This window comes from Odocoileus virginianus, chromosome 12, assembly GCF_023699985.2.
Source record: "Odocoileus virginianus isolate 20LAN1187 ecotype Illinois chromosome 12, Ovbor_1.2, whole genome shotgun sequence".
Lineage (NCBI taxonomy): Eukaryota > Metazoa > Chordata > Mammalia > Artiodactyla > Cervidae > Odocoileus > Odocoileus virginianus.
The window spans coordinates 11,173,967-11,200,939 of NC_069685.1; the positions used below are offsets into that span (position 1 = coordinate 11,173,967).

Sequence of the window (26,973 nt, forward strand, 5' to 3'; positions counted from 1 at the left end):
ATCCTCCTGCAATGTGGGAGACCTGGGTTTGATCCCTGGGTTGCGAAGATCCCCTGGAGGAGGGAAAGGCTACCCACTCTAGTATTTTGGCCTAGAGAATTCCGTGGACTGAGTCCCTGAGGTCACAAAGAGTCAGACATGACTGACTTTCACTTTCACTTTCTACTATAATTAAGTTAATTACTTATACATAATCAGTATGTATATATATTGCTTTTCTTTTTTAAAAAAAATTAGTGGAGTATAGTTGATTTACAAAGTGTTAGATTCAGGTGTACAAAAGTGAATCAGTTATACCTGTACATATGCATACTCGGTCCTCTCCCAGTTTTTGTGACCCCATGGACTGTAGCTCGCCAGGCTCCACTGTCTATGGGATTTTTCAGGCAAGAATACTGCAGTGGGTTGCCATTTCCTCCCCCAAGAGCTCCTCCCACCTAGGGATCAAACTTGCACCTGCTGCATGGCTGGTGGGTTCTTTACCACTGAGCATCAGGGAAGCCATATACATATATCCATTCTTTTTTTAAGATTCTTTCCCATATAGGCCATTATAGAGTATTGAGTAGAGTTCCCTGTGCTATATGGACTCCCCAGGTGGCACTAGTGGTAAAGAACCTACCTGCCAATACAAGAGATGTAAAAGATGCCGGTTCAGTCCCTGGGTTGGCAAGATGCCCTGGAGGAGGGCATGGCCATTCACTCCAGTATTCTTGCCTGGAGAATCCCATGGACAGAGGAGCCTGGCTATACTTGTAAGCCTTCTTCTGATTGGTTTGTGATGAGGTAAGAGGGAGTCAGCATCATCACCTTTCTGGTTTCAACTGCTCTGGGGTCTGGATGCTTATGGGAAGCATACAATTAACTTGTCCCAGCGGGTGAGTAGTTTAGTATCCACTGCTGCTGCTGCTGCTAAGTCGCATCAGTCGTGTCCGATTTTGTGAGACCCCATAGACGGCAGCCCACTAGGCTCCGCCATCCCTGGGATTCTCCAGGCAAGAACACTGGAGTGGGTTGCCATTAGTATCCACAGAACAGCTCAAAGGTATTGTTATGTGTATCTCTTGAGGGAGAACAAGGACCTTGCCCCAGTGCGGCACTACTGTTTCTTTCTTTTTTTTTTTAATTTATTTTTATGAAGGATAATTGCTTTAGGATATCAGGTTGGTTTCTGCCACATATCCACACAAATCAGTCACAGGTGCACAGACGTCCCTACCCTCCTAAACCTCCCTCTCACTTTGTTGCTCACTTGTCTCCTCCCTCCCCTGATTAGCAACCGCTTGAACCTGCCCTGGGAACTCAGGGAAGTGTAATCAATAAATGGAGGACAGGGCTTCCGTGGTGCCCCAGTGGTTGGAAATCCGCCTGCCAGTGCAGGCGACATGGTTCAGTCCCAGGTCTGGGAAGATCCCACGTGCTGTGAGGCAGCCAAGCCCGTGTGCCACAACTAGCGAAGCCCGGACAAACGAGAGCCCGTGCTCTGTAGCCAAAGAAGCCGTTGCAGTGAGAAGCCCGTGCATCACACGGGCCTCCACTTGTTGCGACCAAAAAAAAGGAAAAGAAATGGGGTATACAGAAAGGCTTATGTGCCCAGGAGCCCCGTAGGGTTCTGCTCAGTGTCCATTTCACCTTCAGTTTTAAATATCTAAAATCCCAGGAAGATGGTGACCCACCCAAATAGGGTCAATTTCAAACAAACTTTTTTAGGTAAGCACTCATGGAAGAAACGTGGGAATTTTTCAACCAGAAAAGAATGGTTGGGCCAGGCAAGTCTACCTATTCACCTTATGGGAATTATGCCTACCTCAATATACCTCCTCACACTGCTTTTCCTCTATGCTATTTTAAATTGTCCTATCTCTACTTCTTTCCCTCAGCCATTGATGGTCTGCTGAATCCCTTTTCTTTTGTTTCCTTGATCTTTCATTGATTTTCTTTCCTTTGTATTTTTCCTGCATTCCAGAAAGGAACAAAATTTATGTCATGATATCTTCTGACTTCCCAAGGACATAAGATTCTAGATGCAAGTACTAGGTTGAATTGATACCGTCTTTGGCTTCTGGTCTTTATATTGTCAGGAAAGTGTTGCAGGCAAATTTGCCAGTGAGTCCTGATAATAATTTTTCACTCATGCCCTAGCAAAGAATCTACCTGCAATTTGGGAGACCTGGGTTTGGTCCTTGAGTTAGGAAGTTCCCCTGATGAGAATGGCAACCAAGTCCAGCCAGTATCCTTGCCTGGGGAATCCCATGGACAGAGGAGCCTGGCAGGCTACAGTTCATGGGGTCACAAAGAATCAAACACGACTGAGCGACTAACATGCCCTAGTAAAGCTTGTATGCTGCATCCAAAAGTAGATCTAGAGAGTTATCTTAGGGTGTGTGAGTGTATGCTTCGTTGCTAAGTCATGTCCCACTCTTTATGACCCCATGGAGTATAGCCCTCCAGGCTCCTCTGTCCATAGAATTTTCCAGGCAAGAATGTTGGAGTGGGTTGCCATTTCCTACTCCAGGGGATATTCCTGACCCAGGGATCTAATGCATGTCTCTTGCATCTCCTGCATAGGCAGGCAGATTCCTTACCACTGAGCTACCTGGGAAGCCCTATCTTAGGGTAGGAGGGACTTAAAAGTCAAACAGGAAGATTAAAAACTGTAACTTTTTCTTATCTGAGGTCATACAATATGGGGAGGGAGAGGGAAACAAATATTTTTTTTACAGGGACAAACCTCTGGAATAGGTCAGATAATAAATATTTTTGGCTTTGCTGGGTTAAGATCATACTACTGAACTTTGTAGTAAAAGCAGCCAGGTAATACCAAAGAAAGAGGCAGAGCAGTGGCTAGATTTCAATAGGCTTTATTTATAAGCACAGTATTTGTTTTATTTACAAAAAAAAAAAAAAAAAGAGTGCTTTGGGTTGCCCACTCCTGGTGTAAGAGAAACACCAGGTTAGTAATTTGGAGATGTGAATTTAAGAGCTCTGCTTTGATAAACTGAACAGATGAGGACTTCCTAACTAGACTTTCCTGGTGGCTCAGACGGTAAAGAATTTTCCTGCCATGCAGGAGACCTGGGTTCGAGCCCCGAGTCAGGAAGACCTGCTGGAGATGGGAACGGCAGCTCACTCCAGTATTCTTGCCTGGAGAATTCCAGGGACAGAGGAGCCTGGCTGGCTAAAGTCCATGGTCTTGCAAAGAATCGGATATATTTGAGTGAGTAACACTTTCACTTGGTCTATTCAATCCTTTGTTTCTAGGAAAGCACAATTGCTGCATCCCTCCCAGTAGAAGACTAAAGTGACACTTTCCTTGGAGAATGGTAGTGGTGCTTGCTTTCTTCCTCAGTGTTTAAGAGTTTCAATACCAGTACCTAGGGTTACCTAAGAGTTCACGAGTCAGCCTCACGAATGATACTAGGAGATGGCGTGCACTAAAAAATAATATTTATAGATGTTTGACCTGTATGGCTTTAAGTTCTTTAGATACAGCTTCTTGCCACCCCAGTCACCCTTTTTCTTCCTCCAAATCCAACACTGGATTTACCAAGACAGGTAGGCCAATCACAGCAGCAAACTCCAAACTTAGTTTCCTACTCAATAATCTATTGCTTTTCTGCAAATCTGCCAAGGAAGAAAGGTATATGAGGCACTGTCAGCCACGCTGGCCAGGTAGCAGGACAGCCTTCAAGGTACAACAAAGCATATGGGTTCTGAAAATACATGAAGGTCACTGGGATGTTTTCCAAGGACTTGTTGTAGAGGACAGCTGTGAAAAAACCACCAGGACCACAGTTGCATTTAAGGAGCATACAGGTAGCTGCAGATGAATGTTCAGAAATCCTTCATTATCTCAAATGTGGCATGCAGTGTTTTAGAAGGACTATTTACGAACCAGATCAGAACAGATGAACAGAAGCAAGTGATGAAAAGCAGTATTTTATTTGGCACTGACAACCTCACAAAAATCATGTAGAAAAATAAAACCAAAACAAGAAAATCTGTAACCAGTGATTCAGTGTGAACCAGATGGAAGCTCAAGAGAGACTGTATGAATGGAAAACAATTAATTAAGCATTAGTGAAGGCTAGCATTTTTTTTTTTCCCCTCTTTGTCCGTACCAGCTGTGGGACTTTAGTTTCCCCACCAGGGATTGAACTGGTGCCCTCTGCAGTGACAGCACGGAGTCCTAACCACTGGACTGCCATGGAATTACCAGGAATTCATTTTTTGATCACTCATTAGATCAAGGGATGATGGCTTTCTTCTCAAGTTTTCAAAAATGCATGGCATGTTAATTAAGATTAGGCCTGCTTATGTTGAGCGAAAAAATACACACAACCTAAAAGCTGAAAGCTATGTTTTATCCGGCAGAAATTTTTAGGACTTAAGCTCAGGAGGCAGCATCTAAAGTAAGCCTGAGAGTAGTGGGAGTGGTGCTCCGAGGAGGTGGGTTGTGGGGAGGAGCCAGGTTATAAAAAAGTTTTGCAACAAAGGACAGGTGGTCTGAACCTCAAAAGTATTTTTTTGTGAGTTAAAGAAAACCAGATATCCCAAGTTAAAGGATTTAGCGCTTTCTGTGTAGGGAAGCTGCAAAAGTCCAGACTCACTGAAATAATTCCTTTGATATACATCTCAGCTATCTGGGGCCAGTATCCTGTTTTCACCTCCTGAGTTCCTCAGGGCTTATCAGAGGTAGTGGCTACAGTCTGATGGCTGCTAAATAGCAGGTATACTCCTCCCTGAGTTCCCCCCGGGCTCACTGGCTCACCACAGGAGGGCTGCAATTGCCTATGACTGTGATATCTTTGTTTACTAGTATGGCAGGAAGTATTCCATTTCTCAGTTGTAAGCAATAGAAAGCGCACTCTAACAGTAATGACCAAGATAGAAGTTTGTTTTTCCTGTACAGACAAGCAATCTGGAAGTAGGCAGTCTAAAGAAACTATGGCAGCTGCAGGAAGCCCCAGTCTTGCTGCTCAGCCAGTCTTTAAGCCTTTACATATGCCTTGCCACCATCCAGAAGAGTATAAAGAAGTGAATATTCTCTTCCTATAAGAATCATCCTAGAAATCAGGTGCTTCCAACTACCTTCTATTCTTGGAACTTAGTCACATACCCATTTACTAGCTGCAAAGGAAGCTTTAATTTTTATTTGGTGGCCCTGTGCCTACGAGAATCGGGAGTTTTGCCACTAAGAATGGGTCCAACCAGCCACTCCATAATAATTCCACAGATTTTATATTAAGCAATGAAGTCTATGATAACTGCAGCTTTGGAAAGCTCCATGAACCCAGTGATGAGCACATAGGTCTCCACATAGATCTCTGAATTTCTTTTTTTTTTAACTTTATTTTTTATTTGTTTCTGGCTGTGCTGGGTCTTTGTTGCTGCACATGGGCTTTTTCTCTGTGAGGAGTGGGGGCTTCTCATCTCGCTGGCTTCTCTTGTTATGGAGCGCAGGCTCCAGGGCACAGGGGCTTGGTAGTTGTGGCAGCTGGGCCTAGTTGCCCTGAGGCGTGTGGGATCTTCTCGGACCAGCTATCAAACCCTTGTCCTCTGCACTGGCAGGCGGGCTCCACCACTGGACCACCAGAGAAGTCCTCGAATTTCTTTTAGATCTTTGCTCTTTTTCAATTGGACTTATAATTCCAGTTGTTATCCCATCTTGGAAGATGTTCAGAGATAAAGCTGTGTGTAATTTTCTAGGAGCAGGAGAAAAATGCCCTCTGGAGAATTTTAATATGTTTGGCATTTCTCTCAGGAATATGAAGTGGACAACCACTCTATAAATGATCTATCACATGCCCTACAGGAATGCAGGCAGTTATCTTTTCCCTGGAAACTAATATTTTAAAAAAGTTACATGGTAATTATATATTTTTTCTGATAATATGGTAAAGTTATGTATTTAAGCAACAAAATCCATACTATTATTCATACTACGTTCCACACACACATGCTTCTGAATTTTCCCTTTTTATCTCAGTCCTTCCTTGGTAAAGGTGCCAAGTTTTGTCTTTGTTTTCAGCATAGCTAGTTTTTCCAAGTGCTTCTATGATATCGCTATTCAGAGTGTTGGTTTATTTCTTTTACTCTATCTATCCTTCATCATTTATTAATGACACAGATTGTGCAATGAAGAGTTGTCAACATGAGCATTTTTCTATACTTACAGGTATAAGAACTGCATTGATGTGGATTTGTCATCTAACAGCATGAAACGATCCCTCTCTTTCGGCTGCATTTCCTCCCATTATTTACTGTTCCTCCCAACTGCTTATTATCCACTGCTGTTGACTCGGGTCCTTAATTTCCTGAGATGGATTTCCACTTAAGAGACTGAGAAACTATTAGATGGAGTTTTCACAAACCACCAGAGCAGAAGGTCTTCTGAAAAGAGACATATCCTCCCACTATGGATTCAAGAAAGGCAGAGGCATTTTGTCTTCACCTGATGAACCCAGTGCCTATCAATGTGAAGAGGGCAGAAATGCATTTGAACTGAGGGAATCTACCAGCACAATCTCATTAACACAAAGACAATAGGAGCTAAGAGCCTAAATTCCCGTGCCCTGAAAACGGAAGTGGTTATACTTCTAGTCTAATATAAAACACGACCTCCTATGTTTGAGTTGGAATTTTCATAACTGTTTAGTCTGTGAGTTGTTCTAAGGAAAGCCAAAAGCAAAGAAGAAAATAATACTGTTATCTCCATAAAGCATTTTAGCAAAGGTCAGACAAGTGGACTACCAGATTATTTATTTGGAAATTAGCTAGTTAGCTATATTTTCAAATTATGCATGTATTGGTAGTTTTCTGCTGTAATTGGCAAGGCCACTATATATCTTTATCTTTGCTATATATAGAATACTGTACAGGAAAATAAGACAGCATTTCCTCTCATGGTAACATTTTGGAGCTAACAATGTTCACTAGTGTAAAAGTATTTTCTGATCAAAACAATTGCTCTCATATATACATTTGTTGGAAGATTACATGATATGTTGAAGATGATGTTATTATGGATTTGTTTTCATTTAATTTGTAATTACTTCCAATGTTTAAAAGAATACAAATGACAACTTCTCAAAAGAAAAATATAATATTACCACACCCTATATACTTTTCACCAATTATTCATCAATGATAAATTACACGGATTGATTACTGAACTAAGCACTACCAACTAAATTGTTACTATGCATTGTCAGGTGCCTTTTTATTAAATTTTTATTGTATAGGATACATAAAGCCAGAGTTGAGTGGGGCCATATTTCTGGAAAGAGGGTGAGATTTCTGGATGGCAGCTCAAATGCTCAAGAATCTCCCTGCAATGCTGGAGACCCAGGTTCAATCCCTGGGTCAGGAAGATCCCCTGGAGAAGGGCATGGCAACCCACTCCAGTATTCTTGCCTGGAGAATCCCATGGACAGAGGAGCCTGGAGGGCTACAGTCCATGGGGTCACAGAGAGTTGGACACGACTGAGCGACAAAAACACACAAACACACACTTGCCTCACAGTCCCTTATTTAAAGGCTTTTTTCCTGTTTATGCTGTCTCTCTGGGAAATCTTATCCAATCGTATGGCTTTAAAGACTCCTGGGACTCCTACAAGTTTGACTCTCTCTAGCCTTGATCTCCCTCTGTGAACTGCTTAGTCACTTGCCTGATCTCCACCTAGATTTCTTTCCTATTTCTTTTGTGTGTGTGTGGGGGGGGGGGGGGGGAAGGTGTGCTATACAGCTTGTGAAATTTTAGTTCCCCTACCAGGGATTCAATCCCAGGCCCTGGCAGAGAAAGTGCCAAGTCCCAACCACTAGACCGCCAGGAGAGTCCCTCCACCTGAATCTCTAAAAAGCCCTCTTCAAGCTATCTCAAAATAAATTTTTATTTTCCTCACTAAATCTGCTCTTCCCTATCTTTTTCACCTTTGTAAACTGATACTAACATTCACCCAAACAGTGTGTGTGTGTATGTGTGTGTATTAGTCGCATGAGATGCAACAAATTGGGTTTGATCCCTGGGTGGGGAAGATCCCCTGGAGGAAGGCATGGCAAACCACTCCAGTATTCTTGCCTGAAGAATCCCTTGGACAGAGGAGCCTGGCAGGCTACTGGGCTACTCTGGTGTTGCAAAGAGTCAGACATGACTTAGCAACTAAACAACAAAAACAAAACATTTCCTACAGCTTCCCTCCACACTTAAATAAAATCTAAACTTTATTACCTGGTCTACAAATACCTCCATGATCTGGATGCTGGGGCCCCTGCCTCCTCTGGCTCCCCAGCAGAGTGAATTACAGTCCTTTGGCCTTCCTTCCTTTAACACACTGTAGTAGGCAGAATAATGGTCCTGAAAGATGGCCACATTCTAACCCCCAGAAACTGTGACTATGTTACTGTGACTAAGTTAAGAATTAAATCAAGATAGGAACATTACCCTGGATTAGCTGGGTGGGCCCATTGGAATCAGAAGGGTCTCCGTAAGTAAAAGAAGGAGGCAGTGCCAGAATGATTCATCATGAGGAAGACTGGATGGACCACTGTGGATTCTGAAGATGAAGGGAACCTGAAACCAAGGAATGCAGGCAACCCTTAGAAGCAGGAAGAGGAAATACATTCTCCTCTAGAAACCCAGAAAGGAATGCAGACCTGTGGATGTATTGATTTTAGCCCAGTGAGAACCATTTTGGACTTCTGAACCCCTAAACTATGAGCTACTAAATTTATGCTGTTTTAAGCCACTGAGTTAATTTGTTACAGCAGCAATAGGAGACTCATACACATGTCAAGATCATTCCCACCTTAGGGCCTTTACAAAGGTTGTTCACCAGTTGCTCCTTCTGCCTGAAGTGCTCATCTCCCAAATATAGGCATTCTGAACATCCCCCTATCATTTGGGTCTGTTTAAACTGCACCCTTTCATAAAGGCCTTCTCCAATCACTCAAAGTAGCTTCCCTGTTACTCTCTCACTGGCTGGACCTGCTATATTATCATCATGGCACTTATGTTACTTTTCTATGTCACTGGAACCACAAGGAAAGCTGAAACCTTGTCTCTCACTTTCCTTGTAACAACCCGTATCTAGAATAATGCCTAGCACAAAGTAGAAGCTCAATAAACATTGTCTGGAATAAATGAATGAACATTTTTTCCATGCAAAGCAATGGACATACACTATACCACTGAATCTTTTTAACAGCCTGATGGGATAGGTCCCTATTGCCATTTTATTAGACATAAGTCCATGAGAACAATGTAAGTAGGACTCCTTTGGGTATGTTAGTTGCTCAGTGGTGTCTAACTCTTTGCAACCCCATAGACTGTAGCCTGCCAGGCTCTTCTGTCCATGGAATTCTCTGCAAGAATACTTGAGTGGGTTGCCTTTTCCTTCTCCAGGGGATGACAAAAGTCTTTATAGGAGACAAAAAGAAGAGCAGCCACCAATGTGAATAGATGCAGAGACTGGAGTGCTGTGGCCACAAGCCAAGGAAGCCCAGTAATGCCAACAACCAATAGTGGCTATAAGAGACACGGAAGGATTTTCTCCTCACAAGCTCCAAAGGAAGTGTGGCCTTGGCAACACCTGATTTTGGACTTCTGGCTTCCATTTTGAGGTATATGTTACAGTATCCACAGGAACCTTGATGCAGAATTCACAGTGCTTTGTGTTCTTTCCCTTTTAGTAACCACTACAACTAAAAATTATTTTCAGTGAGTTTGATTCTGCCGATCAGAGAGTTCTTAGTAAATGAGAACACAGCATTTTCCTGATTTATTTATTGGGGTGCATAAGAGAAGGAGTTGATGTTCCTACAGGGTCTACGGGGGTAAGAAGTCCATTCATGGAACTATCACTGCCACTGTCAGAAAACACTTAAAGGGAGAATTGGGGACGGAGAGAATCTAGCACGTGGGGCAAAGGAAGGCAGGACCCCCGCCCCTCGCCACTTTTTCCTTGCTAACCTGACCCTCTTCCCACAGTTGCCCTGATGATGCTCGGGCAAGGTCTGGGGTCAAGCAAAAGCGTGCACTCTCCAGACAAGCCAGCTCAGCCACTCTGACCCTCGGCAGCTTGGCTGAGAGGTAGTGAGAGAGCTCGAGATCGGGTCTCCGGTAGGGGGGCTGAACCCCCAAAGTCCCCACTCCCGGGCCGGCGGTGGCGAAGGGGGTTGGGGCTGAGTGCCCTTCCGGGGGCGACCGACCTGCGGCTCTGGCAAGCTCTCCCGGGACGCATCGGTCCTCTGTCTGTGGGCATCTGCTCGGTGCCCAATCCTCAACCCATTTCTCGGGGCTAAAGCTTCCCCGCTGCGGGGACGCAGCTTTCCAGAGGAGGCTGACGAGCTCGCCTAACTCTTGAAGCGCCGAGAGCTCGGAGACCAAGCGCGGCCTCCCCTTCCCCCAGCGTACACGTCAACGCCGGCGTCTAGGAAGCGTCGTAATGTCTCGAAGAGGCTCGCCACCCACAACCCTGCAGCCCGCCGCTCCAGCTGCCGACGGAGAAATCGCTGACCCAAGAGCACCCTGACCCTTCCCGCAGGCTCAAGGCGAATCAAAAGAGAATTTTTCCGCAGATGTACTCCGGGAGGGCGGGTTGCTGTGCCTACAGGGCGGGTTTGTTGGAACCCGTGATAGAACAAGTAGGCTGTGGCGCCTCACGTCACTCCCCGTCCCTGTCATTTTTAAGGTTCCTCAGGTCTCGATTGCGGCGAGTTTGTCAGCCTTACCCGGCAGCCAGCTTTCCTTCCCTAATTGCCAGTGCTTGCCGGTTTCGCCCAAACGTTCGCTTTTGAGCGTTTGCGCTTGGGAGGCGCGGCTAGAACCGCGGCTTTTTTTTTTCTGTGCGCTTCTATTAGGGGCCGTACGGTAGTGATGGCGGCGCTCAGTGAGACTTTCCTGTCACTGGATACTACTACTCCCAGCCCTCCTCAAAGCCGCTGGAGCAACCCCCGGGTCTTTAATTTACAAGTAGCAATTTGACTTGCTCTGCTGCATGTCAGGTGGGAGCTTGGAAAGTGTGGAGAAGCCCCGGGGATTAAGCGATCGCAGCTTAAAAAGAAAAAAAGCCAAGCAAATAAACAAAACCCACCCACCCTAACAAACATGAGGCTGTTGGAGAGAATGAGGAAAGAATGGTTCATGATTGGAATAGTGCTGGCGATCGCGGGAGCGAAGCTGGAGCCGTCCATAGGGGTGAATGGGGGTAAGTGCTCCACCTCTGCATGCCCCGCCGCGGTTCCTACTTCAGAACTAATTTTCGAGTCTTGGGCAGGAGGGGGAGACAGGAATTGGGGAGTGTCTGCCTCTCTTAGGGGCACTGACCAGCCCGTTGTGTCTTTTGGCCTTTTAGCTGATTTTTCAATTTGCCAGCCCCAGAGAGGATTCATAATTAGGAAGGAGGCAAGCGAATTTGAACGCAGGTTGCCTTTGCCGCGAACCATCAATGAGAATCCTTAGTGTCAAGCAGTGAGGTTACCGAGAATGAAACTTATCCCTCCTGCCTTCAAAGTAGCATCCTATCCCAAGGGACGCTAGGTTGCCAGGAGTTCCTTATCTGTCTCGGCGTGAACACCATTACCTTGTCCGTTTCCGACACTCCCCTCCCCCAGGTTAAAAAAGGCAAGGTGGGCCGGTGGCGAGGGGAGAAAAAGGGATACCCTTTCCTCTTCCAACTCAGATTTGGTGGCCCACATGTCGGAGGGTGGTGTTTTTCCGCAGTTGCTGCCGCTCCGCAAACTCCCAAGCCGACTGACACGTTGCACTCACTGCTTCCGTGTACGGCCGGCACAGTTTCACAGATACGGGCTGTGTTAGACCCTGTGTGCTGTGTATTTTGGCAAGGAAATGTAGGCGGGCTTAAAAATCACACCCAGATCTCTGAATAGTGGAATCCTTGTCCTGTGTGGACGGGCATTGGTGGAAATGACTGGAAATAGCGTTAGCCTTTCCTGTCCCACCACCCCTCCTCCCACACTTAGACAAGCATGTCCCACTTTTCATAAATGTTAATTGAATTTGTTTAGTTCATTGTCTGCTTGACCTTGTTTGGCAGTTTTCATGCTTATTGACAGGTTTTACACACCAGCCACACAGGGACAGATAAGGACGGAAGTGAGCACACAGTCTTCATGCCAGGCTGAACACTCAGGAGGCTGTTTGAAGTTATTTGTACCTTTTTGTTCAAACATGATGAAAGTGAATGAAATGATCTCTCAGGAGAACAGCGGTTCCTTCTACCCTCTGCCCTCAATACCTCCATTTAGAGATAGCTTCAGAAAACATTTAAAAAGAATTTTTTGAACAAAGACAGTGGAGATTAAAAACTTTTTCGTTCATGTTCTTTCCTTCTCTGTTCAACTTAGTCCACAATGTGGAGGGTGTATAGCTATGAGAGTAAAGCCGTTGGGCTGGTTATCCTGCTGAAGATACCAGTTTCTCCTTTGACGTAGTTTCTCTGTGAGCTTTCTGGGAAATTTGTGAAGGCTGGTATTCAGGTTCTATACAATCATTTGAGTTGTCCCTGCAGCTTGCTGGGTAGTAAGAATGTTAGAGAGTATCTTTGTGGTGATCTCGGATGTACATTTCACTAGCTTCGCTTGCAGACTTTGTAGCTTACAGTGCTAGGTCTCCGATTTGCTGAGTGTTAGGGTGAAGTTACAGGTGATGTGTGATCCTCTAAGTTGAGATCTGCAGAGACTAGGTTTGGTCTCTTACATTCCTGGGCTGCTGAGTGGGAAGGAGGGTTGTTGACTGCTGAATCATTTCCCCAGGGACAGGTGTGAGATACATTTTTGCATGTTCCCTCAGATTCTACTTAGTGAAGTTTTGGGGGTTATTCTATGTTAGAAATATTGTTTCCCATTTTCACTAGTCCCTATACCATTAATCTAGAGTTTATTTGTTTAATTATAAAAGAGGAGACAATTAAGAGCTGAGAGGGAACTTTAAATCCTTTTAAGCCAACATGCTTCTTTTACAGCTGAAGGTATTGAGACCTGAGGTCAGGTGACTCACCCTAGGTCAAGTTAGCTAGCTTAGGGAAGAGGAACGACTGGGAACCCGGACTTCCCATTATATTATACCAGTTGCAACATCCATACATTCTTGGCAATAAATCATTAAAAATGAATAACCATTACAAAGAAAGGCTCTCTGTGATAAAGACATTTTCCATACCCTGATTTTTATAGCCCCCAAAAGCTAAGCAGATTCAGCTAATATTAGACAACTGTGTATTCGTGTGATTTTTTTTTTTTTGAGAGAGAGAGATGTCCAAGTGTAAAAGTTACTGTTTCTAAAAAAAGAAGTTAAATGTTTGGGATTTGTTATACAGGCCTTCAGGATAAGTTCTTGATACTTCAGTTGACCTTCCCACCTGTAAAACTTCTTCAATAAAAACAAACTTTCAAATGGTACCAAATAACACTTTGACTCCATTAGTTAAAACAACAAAAATCTAGGACTCGGGAGAGGAACGGTGGCTGAAAGTGGTCTGTCCTCTTGTGCTCTACAGAATGATCTAAAGTACCTCTTTTTGCTTGCCACTTGTAGTCAGAAGTTCCATTTTGGGGTCTGTACACTGGAATTCATATACATTTTTAATGCACTCACATTGACTGAGAAATTTTCAGTTGAACAGTTTTCTGTTCTCTTCAGCAGGAAGTTTTGATTGTTTTCAACTTGTTAAGAGGTTCCCCTCATCTTTACCTGGATCAATACCTTAATGACCTCACTCTATTTTGAAGTGTAAGACTTCTACACTTAAAGTATCACATCTTTGCTCTGACCTCCCTTTAAAAGCAGTCTATATAATCAATGGGTGAGTTATGTATGGCTGGAAATTTACAGAGGTGGGAACCCTAAAGTGAGAGAAGTTGAATGACTTTCCATATGGGAAAAAGTGAGACAGATACTAGCATAGATCATTTAATTCTTACTTCTCTGTTCTTTTTACTCAGTTACATTTCATTTTTAAATATATTAAAAAGTTGAAAGTGAAGAGCCACAAGAGATGTAAATGTGCAGATTTTCAGGTTTAGATACTCTGTTGCATTTCGACCCAGGGGCACCCTGAGCTCTACCCATCTTGGAGTTTACCAGAGTTCAACACTGTACTATTCATCCTAGGAGATAAAGGCTTACTTCTTTGGAAGTACTGAGTAAGTTTCTTATTTCTACTTGCATCTTTAACTGTAATTATTGCTATTAATAAGACATAGCTTCTAAAAAAGAAACTGCTTCATTTTTCCTTTAAGAAAACATAACCAGAAACATGTTCCTGCATAAACTTCAGAACATTAGCATGAACACCTTAAATGAAGTTTAGGAATGAAATTCACTTGATGATTGTAGTTTTATGAAATAATAGTTCCTTGCATTCTTAAACATTCCAAATCATTTTCTTTCTCCCCACCTCCATTCCCAAATTTTAAAAAATATGAATTTGAAGTCCCAAAGTTTTTTATGGTTAGTTTTTCTTTTGATGTTGCCACCCCATCCCATTTTCACTGAGAAATCTCTTTTTTTTTTCACTTTGGTTTAAGGAAAAGTTCAAATTTACATTTCTCCTTTGCTCTTTATAGCCATCTCAAGATCTGAACCTGGTTATTTTCATGACTTGGAAGATATAATTATGACCTTGGAAAGAGGCCAAATATCATTCCACAACATAGTTTCAACTCTCATCTCTGTGCAAATATTTACCAGCTTTTAATTTCAGCCCTGCCAGCTTCTAGTTCCTCATTCACACAGTGGACGATCCATTAGCAGCTTTAGGTTTCAAAGGGGCTTTAGGTTTCTCCAAATTAGAATTGATTCCTCCTTCCCCTTTAAATGGTACATTGTCAGTGGACCTAGAATAACCTCACCAGGTTCTTTCATGGATCAGAGTTATTTAGATCTGCATCTAATAAAAAAACAGTACACATTGTTTTTAGGATTTAAAACATGCAAAGTGAAGGATCAGTCCACTGAATTGTGCCCATTAGTTAATAGTTATGATATTTATCTATATATGTCTGTGTGTGTGGAGTGTGGGAAGAGTTAGCTTCTTAAAAAATTCAGGTGTTGGCTAACTAAAGTAAGCTTTAGCTGCCCAAAAGAAACGTTCAGTCCAAGTCATTGCTATGTGCTTGCTGTGGAGATGCATCTCTGGACACGTCGCCTAGCTATTGCTTGCAAATATACTGCTAATTCTGTGTGTATGTATGTTAGTTACTCAGACTTTGCAGCTCTATGGACTGTAGCCCGCCAGGCTCCTCTGTCTATGGAATTCTCCAGGAAAGAATAATAGAGTGGGTTGTCATTCCCTTCTCTAGGGATCTTCCTGACCCAGGGATCAAACCTGGATCTCCCACATTGCAGGCAGTTTCTTTACTGTCTGAGCTACCAGAGACGCCCATACTGCTAACTCTAACCCATCATATACAGAAAATCCGGGTCACCACTGTGGACAGAAGCACAGTTGACAAGAATAGATTTCAAAAAAAAAAAACTTGGGACCGGAGGAAAAGAAAAATGATATGAGTTTTTTTTAAAAAAGCAAACAAACAGGATATTAAAAATTCCTGGAAGGCATTTACTTCCAAAAGGAACCCGATTCCTTGACTTCCAAATCTGCTCCTGAATCACCTTTCTTCAGCTTTGATGAAATATTATTCCAAAGTGTGAGTGGCTGAGACAGATTCACTCGCAAGTATGGTGGAAAAAAAAAAAGTACTTCTTTTTTGAACCGCTTTCACTGCCCTGAAGTGTAATACTTCTTTACCTGCCTTTTCCCTTTGCTCCTTTTTTCTCAGATCACAGCAAAATGAGTGTGTGAATGCCAGGTATCTAAAATACTGTATCACAGTGTTGAAGGAGATCTTTGTTTCTTTAATTCACTGATGTACTACAAATGCCTGAGATGTAGCATGTAGTAGCTCAATAAGGGTTTGTGGACTGAACTTCCTTGGTGGTCTGGTGGCTGAGACTCAGAGCTCCCAGTGCAGGGAGCCTGGATTCCATTTCTGATGAGGGAACTAAGATCCCACGTGCTGCAACTAAGACCTGGGGCAGCCAAACAAACAAATAAATATTTTTTTTTAAATGTTGTTGACTGACTGAGTGGTGATTTTTCCTGAGCTTGGTCTTTTTCATTGAGCAGTACCTATAGGAATGGTGGAGGGTGGCAGGCAGTGGAGGAATGATGATTTTGGTCCTGTTGTTCGGCTCTGCGGCAGTTATTCATTTCCTAGTGCTGCCACGACCAATTTCCTCAGACTGGTGGCTTAAAACAACAGAAATTTTTTTGTTTGTTTGTTTTGTTTTTTTCAGGATTCAGACATCCACATGTGATCGTGGCTGTCCTCCCACCGAATGCTCTAGGGAGGAGCTCTTCCTTGCTTCTCCTGGCTTGTGGTGGTTCCCAGATGTCCTTGGCTCCTTGCCCCAGTCTTCACAAGGCCATCTTCCCTCTGTTTGTGACCATACCCAGAGTTGCCTCTACTTACCAGAATACCAGTCACTGGATTACAGCTCCCGCCCAATCCAATTAGACCACTTATTAATAACTTGATTACATCTGCAAAGACTCAATTTCCAAATTAGCTTCATAGGTTCTAGTAGACACGAATTTTGGAGGGACACTGTTTCAGCCTACTGCAAGAGGGCTATATAAAATGTCAAATATGAGGTGATCTCAGATTTTAAAATGTTGGTCCATGCTAGGGTTTCTCAACCCTGGCAGTATTGATGTTTAAAAAAATTTTTGCTAATATTTATTTGGATTTATTTCATTAATTTTCAATATAAGAGATAATGAAGTACAGATACATTGAACTCCCCTTGCTTTTTTTTATTGGAGTATACTCGCTTTACAATGTTGTGTTAGTCTCTACTGTTATTGACATTTTTGGATACGCTCATTCTGATATGTTTGATTTTGGATATGATAATTCATATCATTGGATATGTAATTCTGAAAAACATTCTCCAGGATGTTTAGGAGAACTCCTGGTCTCTACTAGATGTCAGTAATGCACCCTACCCCCTGAGTTATAACAACCCCCAAAAATGTTTCGAAACATTGCCAAACGTCCATGGGTGACAAAATTTCCACAGCTGGAGAACCACTGTTATACGGGTATAAAGTGGCACTTTCTCAGAATTGCAGTCTTGCCCTTTGGTTAGCGCATTAGGCCTTCAAGTCAGTTGTGTTGTTTGTTGTTGTGTAGTCGCTATGTCATGTCCAACTCTTTTGCAACCCCATGGACTGTAGCCTGCCAGGCTCCTCTATCCATGGGATTTCCAGGCAGGAATACTGGAGTGGGTTGCCATTTCCTTCTCCAGGGTATCTTCTTGACCTAAGGATCGAACTTGTGTCTCCTGCTTTGGCAGCTGGATTCTTTACCACTGAGCCACCAGGGAAGCCCCCAATTATGTACAAGCTACATAAATAAATAAGTAAATATTAGGGTCGTCCCTGTTATGCCCATGTATTAACACCTCTAGGGTGGTGCCAGCCTGTCTCTAGGGAAGACTTTCCAGAGGTGAAAGATCAGTCCTATCTGGGTCACCGCAGTATTCCTGGGGCCTGCCAAAATTTAATGTTAGCAATCTTAAGAATATGTTGTTAAGTACTCTGCTACTTGGGCTTCCCTGGTGGCTCAGATGGTAAAGAATCCGCCTGCAGTGCGGGAGACCTGGGTTCGATCCCTGGGTGGGGAAGATCCCCTGGAGGAGGGCACGGCAACCCACTCCAGTATTCTTACCTGGAGAATCCCATGGACAGAGGAGCCTGGCGGGGCTGGAGTCCGTGGAGTCGCAAAGACTGGGACATAACTGAGCGACTAAGCATACACACACGCTGCTACTCTATGTGCATTGTCTCATTCATGTAGTAAGTGCTCAGTGAGTACTTGTACTCTGAGTGCACTCGGGCAGAACTGAGTATGCATGAATATAAGCTTTGATCTCTGATATCCTAGGAGAAATAAGGTAGTATTTGCTAAAAAGAAGGGGACTTCTTCCACTGATTTTCTTCTTTTGGTGGTGCTGGTGGGGGAGAATTTTGATTGTTATGTCAGCACAGATACTGTGGCAGATAAAATCAGAATTAATGTAGAGGGATGCAGCCTGTCTGCTCTCCTGTGTGAGAGCAGTGTTTATTTTCATTCTTCTGGTCTGAGGGTTCTGTGCTGAGCTGGACAGCCGTGGTCCTTGCCCTCCGGAAAATCCTGTCCAGAGTCCGGCTGCCTCACAGTGAACACTTAACTCTGCGAGCTCATTAGCACAGTAGAGGCAACACCAAGATTTAGAGTCCCGCTTGTTCTCCTCCAGTGGATTCTTCTTTCGTGTCAAGTGACTGCCTGTCGGAAATGTTTATCTAACAGTGACTCATTTCTCTCTCTTTAGGACCCCTGAAGCCAGAAATAACTGTCTCCTACATTGCTGTCGCAACAATATTCTTTAACAGCGGACTATCATTAAATACAGAGGTACTGTTACCTATGGGGGCACATGAAAATCACGGAGAAGAATTTAATTTGCGCTTACCACTTTGAAATTTCAGATTCCTTTTGTAAAGCCAGGTGTAGTTACAGTCTGAAGGCTTCACTATCAGGGAAAGTGACTTGGACCTCTGCAAAGGACTTGCGTTTTGTACCTAGTAACTATGTATCATAGACACTATACTATAGTTGGACAGCGCCATGGAGACTGAAGGAAGGTGTGGTTAGAGTGGTTGTGTTTTTAATACAGTGAGCTGAAACATCTGCTCCCCGTCTTTCTCAGATGGTGTTGGTCACTGTAGTGGCCCCTGCTGGGGCACTCTGGAGTCACTGATGTTTAGTTAGGTTTCCATAACTTGTGGATCTTCTTTAGCTTCTAGGACTTGTGCCACTCAAGTGGTGCTTCTTATAGTTTTTAACTAATTTGTGTGTCTTTTTTTAAAAGGATATTCTCTGTTGGCACATCTATTACCTATTAATATGGCATATCTATTACATATTAATATATAAACATATTAATGAATGTTTTAACTGAAATGCAGGAATTTTTCACATTGAACCACCATCTATCATGAACACACACAGGTAATTTTATTTACTGATCTAGCTATCCCTGAATATGAGATTCTTTTAGAATTAAACAAATCAAGGCATTTGAACATCCAAGAGAGGAATGAGTAGAATTTGATTCTCCTTTGAATTGTAATAAAAGAAAAGAAAATACCCATTTACCTTTGAAGAAATTACGTTGAGCTTGTAAAGTTGTCATTTTAAGATATCCTTGTTCATATGTAGGTGGGCACTCTTACTGTGTCAGGATTTGGGGCATTTTTGGAAATGGGTTTAAAATTCTGTTTCCACATTAGGTCTTGCCTGTGTTTATTTTAATTTTCTTTTAAGTGTGCTTTGAATAAAAACCGTGTTTAGTTACCTTCATTTTTGACCATCCTAGTAGCAACTTGGAAAAAGCATGATCTGACTAAATTTATGTATTCTGTAGTTGTCAAGTTGGTATAAATCTTATCTATGGGGCATTTTTGATATAGAAGGGATCCCTGTGTAGTGTCTGAGAAATTTTGTCTCAAGAATTTGAAATATTGTCACTAATTACTTGCTCTTTTGAAACCGACTTAGAATGAGATTTCCTAAATAGGTTAAATTCTAGTTTTTGTAAATTATGTTGACATGAGAGGACTATGGTTGGTGCTTGGGGTGGCGGGGGGTGGGGGGGGCGGGTGGGATACAGGCTTTCTCTGTCAACACCTGAGTTCTACACTTGGTTCTCAAATGTGGGATCCAGTGATACAGAAAGATACTTGCCACTCCTGTGGAACTGGATGGATTTTCCCTGGAGGTCTTCCTGCTGGCCTTGGCTGATTGTCTCTGTGGAACAGGTGCCTCACCCATGCCCTGTGCTTGAGACTTTGCTCTAACTACATCCCCTGCTGGCTGCTTAATATCTGCAGCTGTTCTCTGTTGTGAAGTTGCCAAGTCGATTCCAACTCTTTGTAACCCCTTGGACTGCGTCCCTCCAGGCTCCTCTGTCTATGGGCTTTCCCAGGCAAGAATACTGGAGTGGGTTGCCATTTCCTTCTCCAACAGTTTTTCTTTATGCCTTGGGAAATCTGGCAAGATTTGATTCTCTCACTCCTTTAGTTTCTTGCTTAACACTATCCTGTCAAGCAGCCAACTCTGTGGGATGCAGGAGTTGAAGAAGGAAGAATGTCATATTTACCAGCATTTTCTAAGGAAATTCTTCAAATTCTTCTGTAAGCACCTAGGAAACCTTCATCCAACTAATTTGGCTCTGGTGATCAAATGCCTGGATCCTGTGTTTTATCACGGTATCTAAGCAGCCATCAAAGCCACTTCCTCCATTAAGGGCCCTTTTCAAACTAATACAATATTAAGTCATTTTCAAGATCCATTTAATTTAAGATGCCCTAGATTGCATCATTATGTAGTGTTAAACCATCTCTAGGCCCTGCTAATTTCCCAGGCAAGTGAACAGTTGTAAGTTAGGAGGTAGCGATCTGATCTTCATGTTGTTTTTTAGTTAATAATCAAATTAATATCAGCTGGGACTACTATTTTTTTTAATCCTACTAGGTCCTGGAATAGTGCATTTTTACACATAGGAGACAGCAAGTTATTATTAACTTGAGTCTATTTGCAAGCGTTTACATTGGTCCCACGCAAGTTGGATTTATCTGGAACATTTCATGTAGTATTACTTATACATTGAGGTAATGATGTGTATTCTAAAATTTGTTTTGTTCACTTATTAAAACTGTAAAGGACTGTGTATTAATACTTAATGCAAAAATGATTTAATGCTAAATCTTGTTTTATGACTCTTGGTTTCTAGTTTGTGAAATACCTGTTGAAATGGTTTCTGAACTTTTTTGTTGTAGTGTTATGAAATAAGGTCACATTTGAAATATATTTTATATTTAGTTAGCCTCAGACCTGCAGTTTCAGAGGATTAGTCACTGAAGAGATTGTGACAGGACCAATCTCGCTTAAACAGGTACCTAAGAAGTGCTTATGACCACAGGTGCTGTAGCCTTGTTAACATGTGCTTGGCCTGGGACAGGAGCAAAGATGAACAGGAACCTCGGAATCTGAGAAGGGTCCCCAGTAGGCTAAAATATTTAGTTTTCCTTATTTTCCTAAACAGATCATTTTTTAAAAATTCTACTAGCTTAGAAGTAACTATAGCAAATTCTGAACTCGAGGCTACTGCTGCTTGTTTCCAGCCCAGAGCTATGAGGCTGCTTCTCAGAGCAAATCCAGTAAGGTCGAATAAGGGTTAGCAGGGAAATTGGTATGTAATGAAAATATCTCTAAATCCCAGTCTGAACCTCTGATTTTAAGCAATTCTTGATGCTGTCAGTGAGGGCCGGGTATGTGGAATATCTCCTCAAGTTTATTTTTAATGGAATTCGACCTGTATTACATGTGAGTAAACAAAATGTCATGTGAAATCAACTTTTCAATTATTCATGTTGGTGTTTACTTAAGTATGTGGCCCTAAATTCTACACGGATATGTTTGGAGTAATACTCTTTTGAATTTTATAGTGTTTACTTGCTTTTTCTCTTCCACTGCTACCTTATTTTATCTTTAAGATTGTATGAAGAAGATATAAAAAATATAGAACTTTGGGTTTTTGTGATAGTTTTGGAATCTTTCTTGGAAACAATTCATGTCTCTTAACCCCATATTGTTAAGAAGCCCTTGATGACCCAACATAGCCCCTTGTGATTCATTTTGCTGTTTCTTTATTGTTCCATTAGTCTGATACAATGTCAGTTGTTTCTAATTGTCATTTATCAGGTCAGCTTGTATTTTTTTAACTACATTTTTTATAACTTTTTTCACAATTCCAAAAATAGTATTTCCCCATGTAGAAAGATTAGAAAGAATAAAAACAACTGCTCTTAACATTGTGTGAATTTTAGTCCTTTTTTCTTAGACATATTTTTTATATCAGTTCAGTCGCTCAGTTGTGTCCGACTCTTTGCGACCCCATGGACATGACCCCTAGCACGCCAGGCTTCCCTGTCCATCACCAACGCCTAGAGCTTGCTCAAACTCATGTCCGTAGCATCAGTGATGCCATCCAACCATCTCATCCTCTGTTGTCCCCTTCTTCTCCTGCCTTCAGTCTTTCCCAGCATCGGGGTCTTTTCCAGTGAGTCAGCTTGTCACATCAGGTGGCCAAAGTATTAGAGTTTCAGCTTCAGCATCAGTCCTTCCAATGAATGTTCAGGATTGATTTCCTTTAGGATTGACTGGTTGGATCTCCTTGCAGTCCAAGGGACTCTCAAGAGTCTTCTCCAACACCACAATTCAAAAACATCAATTCTTCAGCACTCAACTTTCTTTATAGTCCAACTCTCACATCCATACATGACTACTGGAAAAACCATAGCTTTGACTAGATGGACCTTTGTTGGCAAAGTAATGTCTCTGCTTTTTAATATGCTGTCTAGGTTAGTCATAGCTTTTCTTCCAAAGAGCAAGCATCTTTTAATTTCAAGGCTGTAGTCACCACCTGCAGTGATGTTGGAGCCCCCCCAAATAAAGTTGGTCACTGTTTCCATTGGCTCCCCATCTATTTGCCAATGAAATGATGGGATTGGATGCCATGATCTTAGTTTTCTGAATGCTGACTTTTAAGCCAACTTTTTCACTCTCCTCTTTCACTTTCATCAAGAGGCTCTTTAGTTCTTCAATTTCTGCTGTAAGGGTGATGTCATCTGCATATCTGAGGTTATTGATATTTCTCCTGGCAATCTTGATTCTAGCTTGTGCTTCATTCAGCCCAGCATTTCTCATGATGTACTCTGCATGTAAGTTAAATAAGCAGGGTGACAGTATATAACCTTGACATACTCCTTTCTTGATTTGGAACCAGTCTGTTGTTCCATGCCTGGTTCTAACTGTTGCTTCTTGACCTACATACAGATTTCTCAGGAGGTAGGTAAGGTGGTTTGGTATGCCCATCTCTTTAAGAATTTTCCACAGTTTGTTCTGATCCACACAATCAAAGGCTTTGGCATAGGCAATGAAGCAGAAGTAGATGTTTTTCTGGAACTCTCTTGCTTTTTCTATGATCTGACGGATGTTGGCAATTTGATCTCTGGTTCCTCTGCCTTTTTTAATCCAGCTTGAACATCTGGAATTTCATGGTTCATGCACTGTTGAAGCCTGGCTTGGAGAATTTTGAGCATTACTTTGCTAGTGTGTGAGATGAGTACAATTTTGTGGTAGTTTGAGCATTCTTTGGCATTGGCTTTCTTTGGGATTGGAATGAAAACTGACCTTTTCCAGTTCTGTGGCCACTGCTGAGTTTTCCAAATTTGCTGGCATATTGAGTGTAGCACTTTCACAGCATCATCTTTTAGGATTTGAAATAGCTCAACTGGAATTCAATCACCTCCACTAGCTTTGTTCATATTGATACTTCCTAAGGCACACTTGACTTTGCATTCCAGGATGTCTGGCTCTAGTTCAGTGGTCACACCATTGTGGTTATCTGGGTCATGAAGATCTTTTTTGTACAGTTCTGTGTATTTTTGCCACCTCTTCTTAATATCTTCAGCTTCTATTAGGTCCCTACCATTTCTGTCCTTTATTGAGCCCATCTTTGCATGAAATATTTCCTTAGCTTCTCTAATTTTCTTAAAGAGATCTCTAGTCTTTCCCATCCTATTGTTCTCCTTTCTTTGCATTGATCACTGAGAAAGGCTTTCTTATTTCTCCATGCTATTCTTTGGAACTCTGTTTTGTATGTAGAGACTTTTAAAAATTTATATATATTATATATATATGTATACATATTTTTGCATAAATATACACATGCATACACAATATACAATTTTATTTTCTATGTTATATTGTATAATGGTAATTTTTCATGTGATTTAATATTTCATTTAATTTTTCTTTATATTTGAAAATAAGGTAATTTGTATTTTATTCAGTTTTATGAACATAAATCAAAAGATATAAGTGTATTTATGATGAGAAGTATTCTTTTTGCCCCTCTACTAAATACTCAGTTCTCTTCTCTGGAGAAAACCAATATGAACAGTTTCTGTATCTTTCCAGGGATACTCTATGTAAATTGAACATATGTGTATCCCCTACCCCCATCAAACTGTGGTATTTTATACTGTTTGCCACCTTACTTTATTTTACTCAAAACACATATCTTGGGGATTGTTTCATATCAGCACATAAAAAGCTCCTTGTTTCTTTTTGAATGTTGAAAGATACTGTATTTTATGAACGTGTCTGATATATTTCCTTGTCTTCTAGTGATAGACATTTGTATAACTTACAAAGTTTTGCTATCATAAACATTCTACAAAGGATAACTTAAAAATATGTTATTTTCCACATTTGATAATACGTGTGAAGGATTGTTTCCTTGAAGTAGAATTTCTGGGTCAGACGACTTGTGAAAGTTTGAATTATGAGGGATAGTTCAAGTGCCTAGAAAGGAGGCGGGTGCTGGCCGAAGTAGTCAGTTGCCAGGTCTGTTCTCCGTAGGCTGGGCCAATGCCATGCGTGTTGGTTCAGCAGGCAGAGATCCCCGCACTCCTACGCCCTTGTCTGCACAGGTTTAACATACTTTCTAACGGCTCTTAGCATTCTGTTGCTACCGGAAGTCATTAGTTTTTCTGCCACTTTTGGGCATATACGTTGTTTCCCGATTTTACTGTAATGGATAATGCTCTATCCGTCCTTTCTAGATATAAATGCTTGTAACCACTTTTTATATCCTTAGGTGAAATGCCTAGCCAAAACATTTTGAAATGCAGGAATATGAGCCATATTATAGTCTTTGAGATACTCTCCCAAGTTACTTTTCAGAAAGGTTAAAGCATTTTATATTCCTATGAGAAGTATATACCGATACCTTTGTTTACTGCATTCTGGCTAGTCATTTTAATTTTTTAAAAATAAAAAACCCACTGATAGTTATTTGGTATTTGTAGAGTCCCTCTGAGTGTGTTTGAGTGAGATTTGGTTTCAAGACTACTGAGAATTCTTCCAGCTGCTGGTGCTTAAGTTTTTTCTGGGGTGAAACTTCTGGTTCAGTGTAAGATAATTCCTTATATGTGAGCTCTGATCTGGGCACACAGCGTGGCTTCCGGCCGGCCCAGTGTTGTTCTCCATTAGATCCAGATTGCCAGGAGTTCCACAGATGCCCGTGCCTTTAGAGATGTCTTGAGATTGAGTCTACATGTCTCCCAGTATGTCTTCACATAGAGAGATGAAGGGTGGGAGCCGATGAGACAGATGGCAGAAAGTGGTGATCAGTGAATGAGCCTGCATTAACCTACTGTTTACTACACTGTAAACTTTGACTAATGTCTTTGAGGCCACTTCATGACTTAACTTGAACTAGGGAAAGTGGGGGACATTGCAGTGCTAAGTTTATAACCAGTGACTCTGGCATCTTTGAATGTGTTTTCATGACTGCATGTTTTACATGTTTTCTATTACTTTCTGAATTAGTCCTCTGAATAACCACATAACTCAAAGAAATTCAAATGTAAATGCTTGTTAGTTTGTATGTATTGAAATCCCAGAGTTTACTGTTATATCCTTTTTCAGCTGTGAGACTCACAACTTATTCCTGGTATGTCATGTTTTCATGTAAATCTTTTCCCTCTTGGGGCAGTGGTGTGACTTGGTGGTAGAAACAGGAATTCATGGGTTTGATAGCATGCCAGAAAATCTCAGTTTTCTCCTCAGATAATATCTTCCTGATAGAGTTGTTGTCAGGATTAAATGAGATAACATACATTAAAATGGCAAGCTCAGAGCATGGCACAGAGCTCTGCTATTCAGTAAATGTTAATAGAGAAATCTTGTGAGTAAAGAAATACTGGTTTATAGTTTTCTTATTTTGTATTATATGTATTCACATAAAGAAAGGTACTACTAGTCTCATTAAAAAAAAAAAATCTAGTGAGTAGATTTTGGGGAAAGAGCCCTTTGGAGTTATAGAATATTATTGGGAAAAACATTGTTAAAAATTATGATTTTTGTGTAGATTTAGTAACATCTTGCCAAGTTGAGGCCTTGCCAGGTCTGGTGTACTGAATAGAGGGTATCAAATTTAGTTAAAATGCTAGGTCCTGCCAAAATTTTTAAACAAGATTTTGTCCTTTTGAGTTAGTCAAAAAGTTTGTGTGGGTTTTTCTGTAGCATCCTATGTGTTTGTTTATAGTATCAGCAATTCTGAAATCTATGCTAGTGTTAAGGTAGTTAGCTTAGTCCTATTCCAGAATTTTATGAATCTAAATTGTTATGGTGTATTATGTTTGAAAAAAATGAGAATGTTTGATAAGTTTTATATAAAAATATAATTACATGAAGAGTTTTTTTTTCCTTAAAGTCTATCTCTTATGTATATGCTTATAGGTAAAAAATTTAGCTGTGAAATAACTCCAAATTGATAAATATTAACTAGACTCAACTGCGGTGATCGTTTTGCAGTACACACAATGAATCATCATGTTGTATGCCTAAAACTAGTACAACATTGTGTGTTAACTATATCTCAATTGAAAAAGCCTAATTTATGTGATGTTGTTTTGGCAGCAATCTCTCTTCAGAATAGTTTTCTTACCATTGTTATTTTGTGTTCTTCATTTTCACAGGAGCTGACAAGTGCTTTGGTGCATATAAAACTACATCTTTTTATTCAGATCTTTACACTTGCATTCTTCCCAGCAGCAGTATGGCTTTTTCTTCAGCTTTTATCAATCACACCCATCAATGAATGGCTTTTAAAAGGGTATGTTTAAATATTTTGAAGGGTCCACTTTTAATGGGGCATCTTTAGTGACATTATCATTTCTGTGGCAACTGTATATGAAAGGGCTTATGTGTGATATAAGGAAACACAAACACTTTTAACTTTATTATTATTCCTAAAAGTGATAGTGTTTCATC

General features: G+C 41.5%; 1 protein-coding gene and 1 long non-coding RNA gene across 4 annotated transcripts in view; one reads left to right on the plus strand and one right to left on the minus strand.

Moving 5' to 3' along the window:
- Positions 1-10,409, minus strand: part of LOC110142190 (uncharacterized) — a 57,906-nt gene extending 47,497 nt beyond the window's left edge. The window contains exons 1-2 of the long non-coding RNA XR_002315253.2: positions 10,210-10,409; positions 8,444-8,572 (exon numbers count right to left, since the gene is read on the minus strand). This is a non-coding gene — a long non-coding RNA (uncharacterized lncRNA). The remainder of the gene's footprint in view (positions 1-8,443; positions 8,573-10,209) is intronic.
- Positions 10,410-10,495: 86 nt separating this feature from the next.
- The window catches only part of SLC10A7 (solute carrier family 10 member 7), a 292,638-nt gene continuing 276,160 nt past the window's right edge, over positions 10,496-26,973 (plus strand). For all 3 annotated transcript variants that reach the window (XM_020901268.2, XM_070474787.1, XM_070474788.1), the window contains exons 1-3: positions 10,496-11,207; positions 18,398-18,480; positions 26,679-26,815. In XM_020901268.2, the coding sequence (XP_020756927.1) occupies positions 11,108-11,207; positions 18,398-18,480; positions 26,679-26,815 (320 nt within the window). In that variant the 5' untranslated portion in view covers positions 10,496-11,107. The remainder of the gene's footprint in view (positions 11,208-18,397; positions 18,481-26,678; positions 26,816-26,973) is intronic.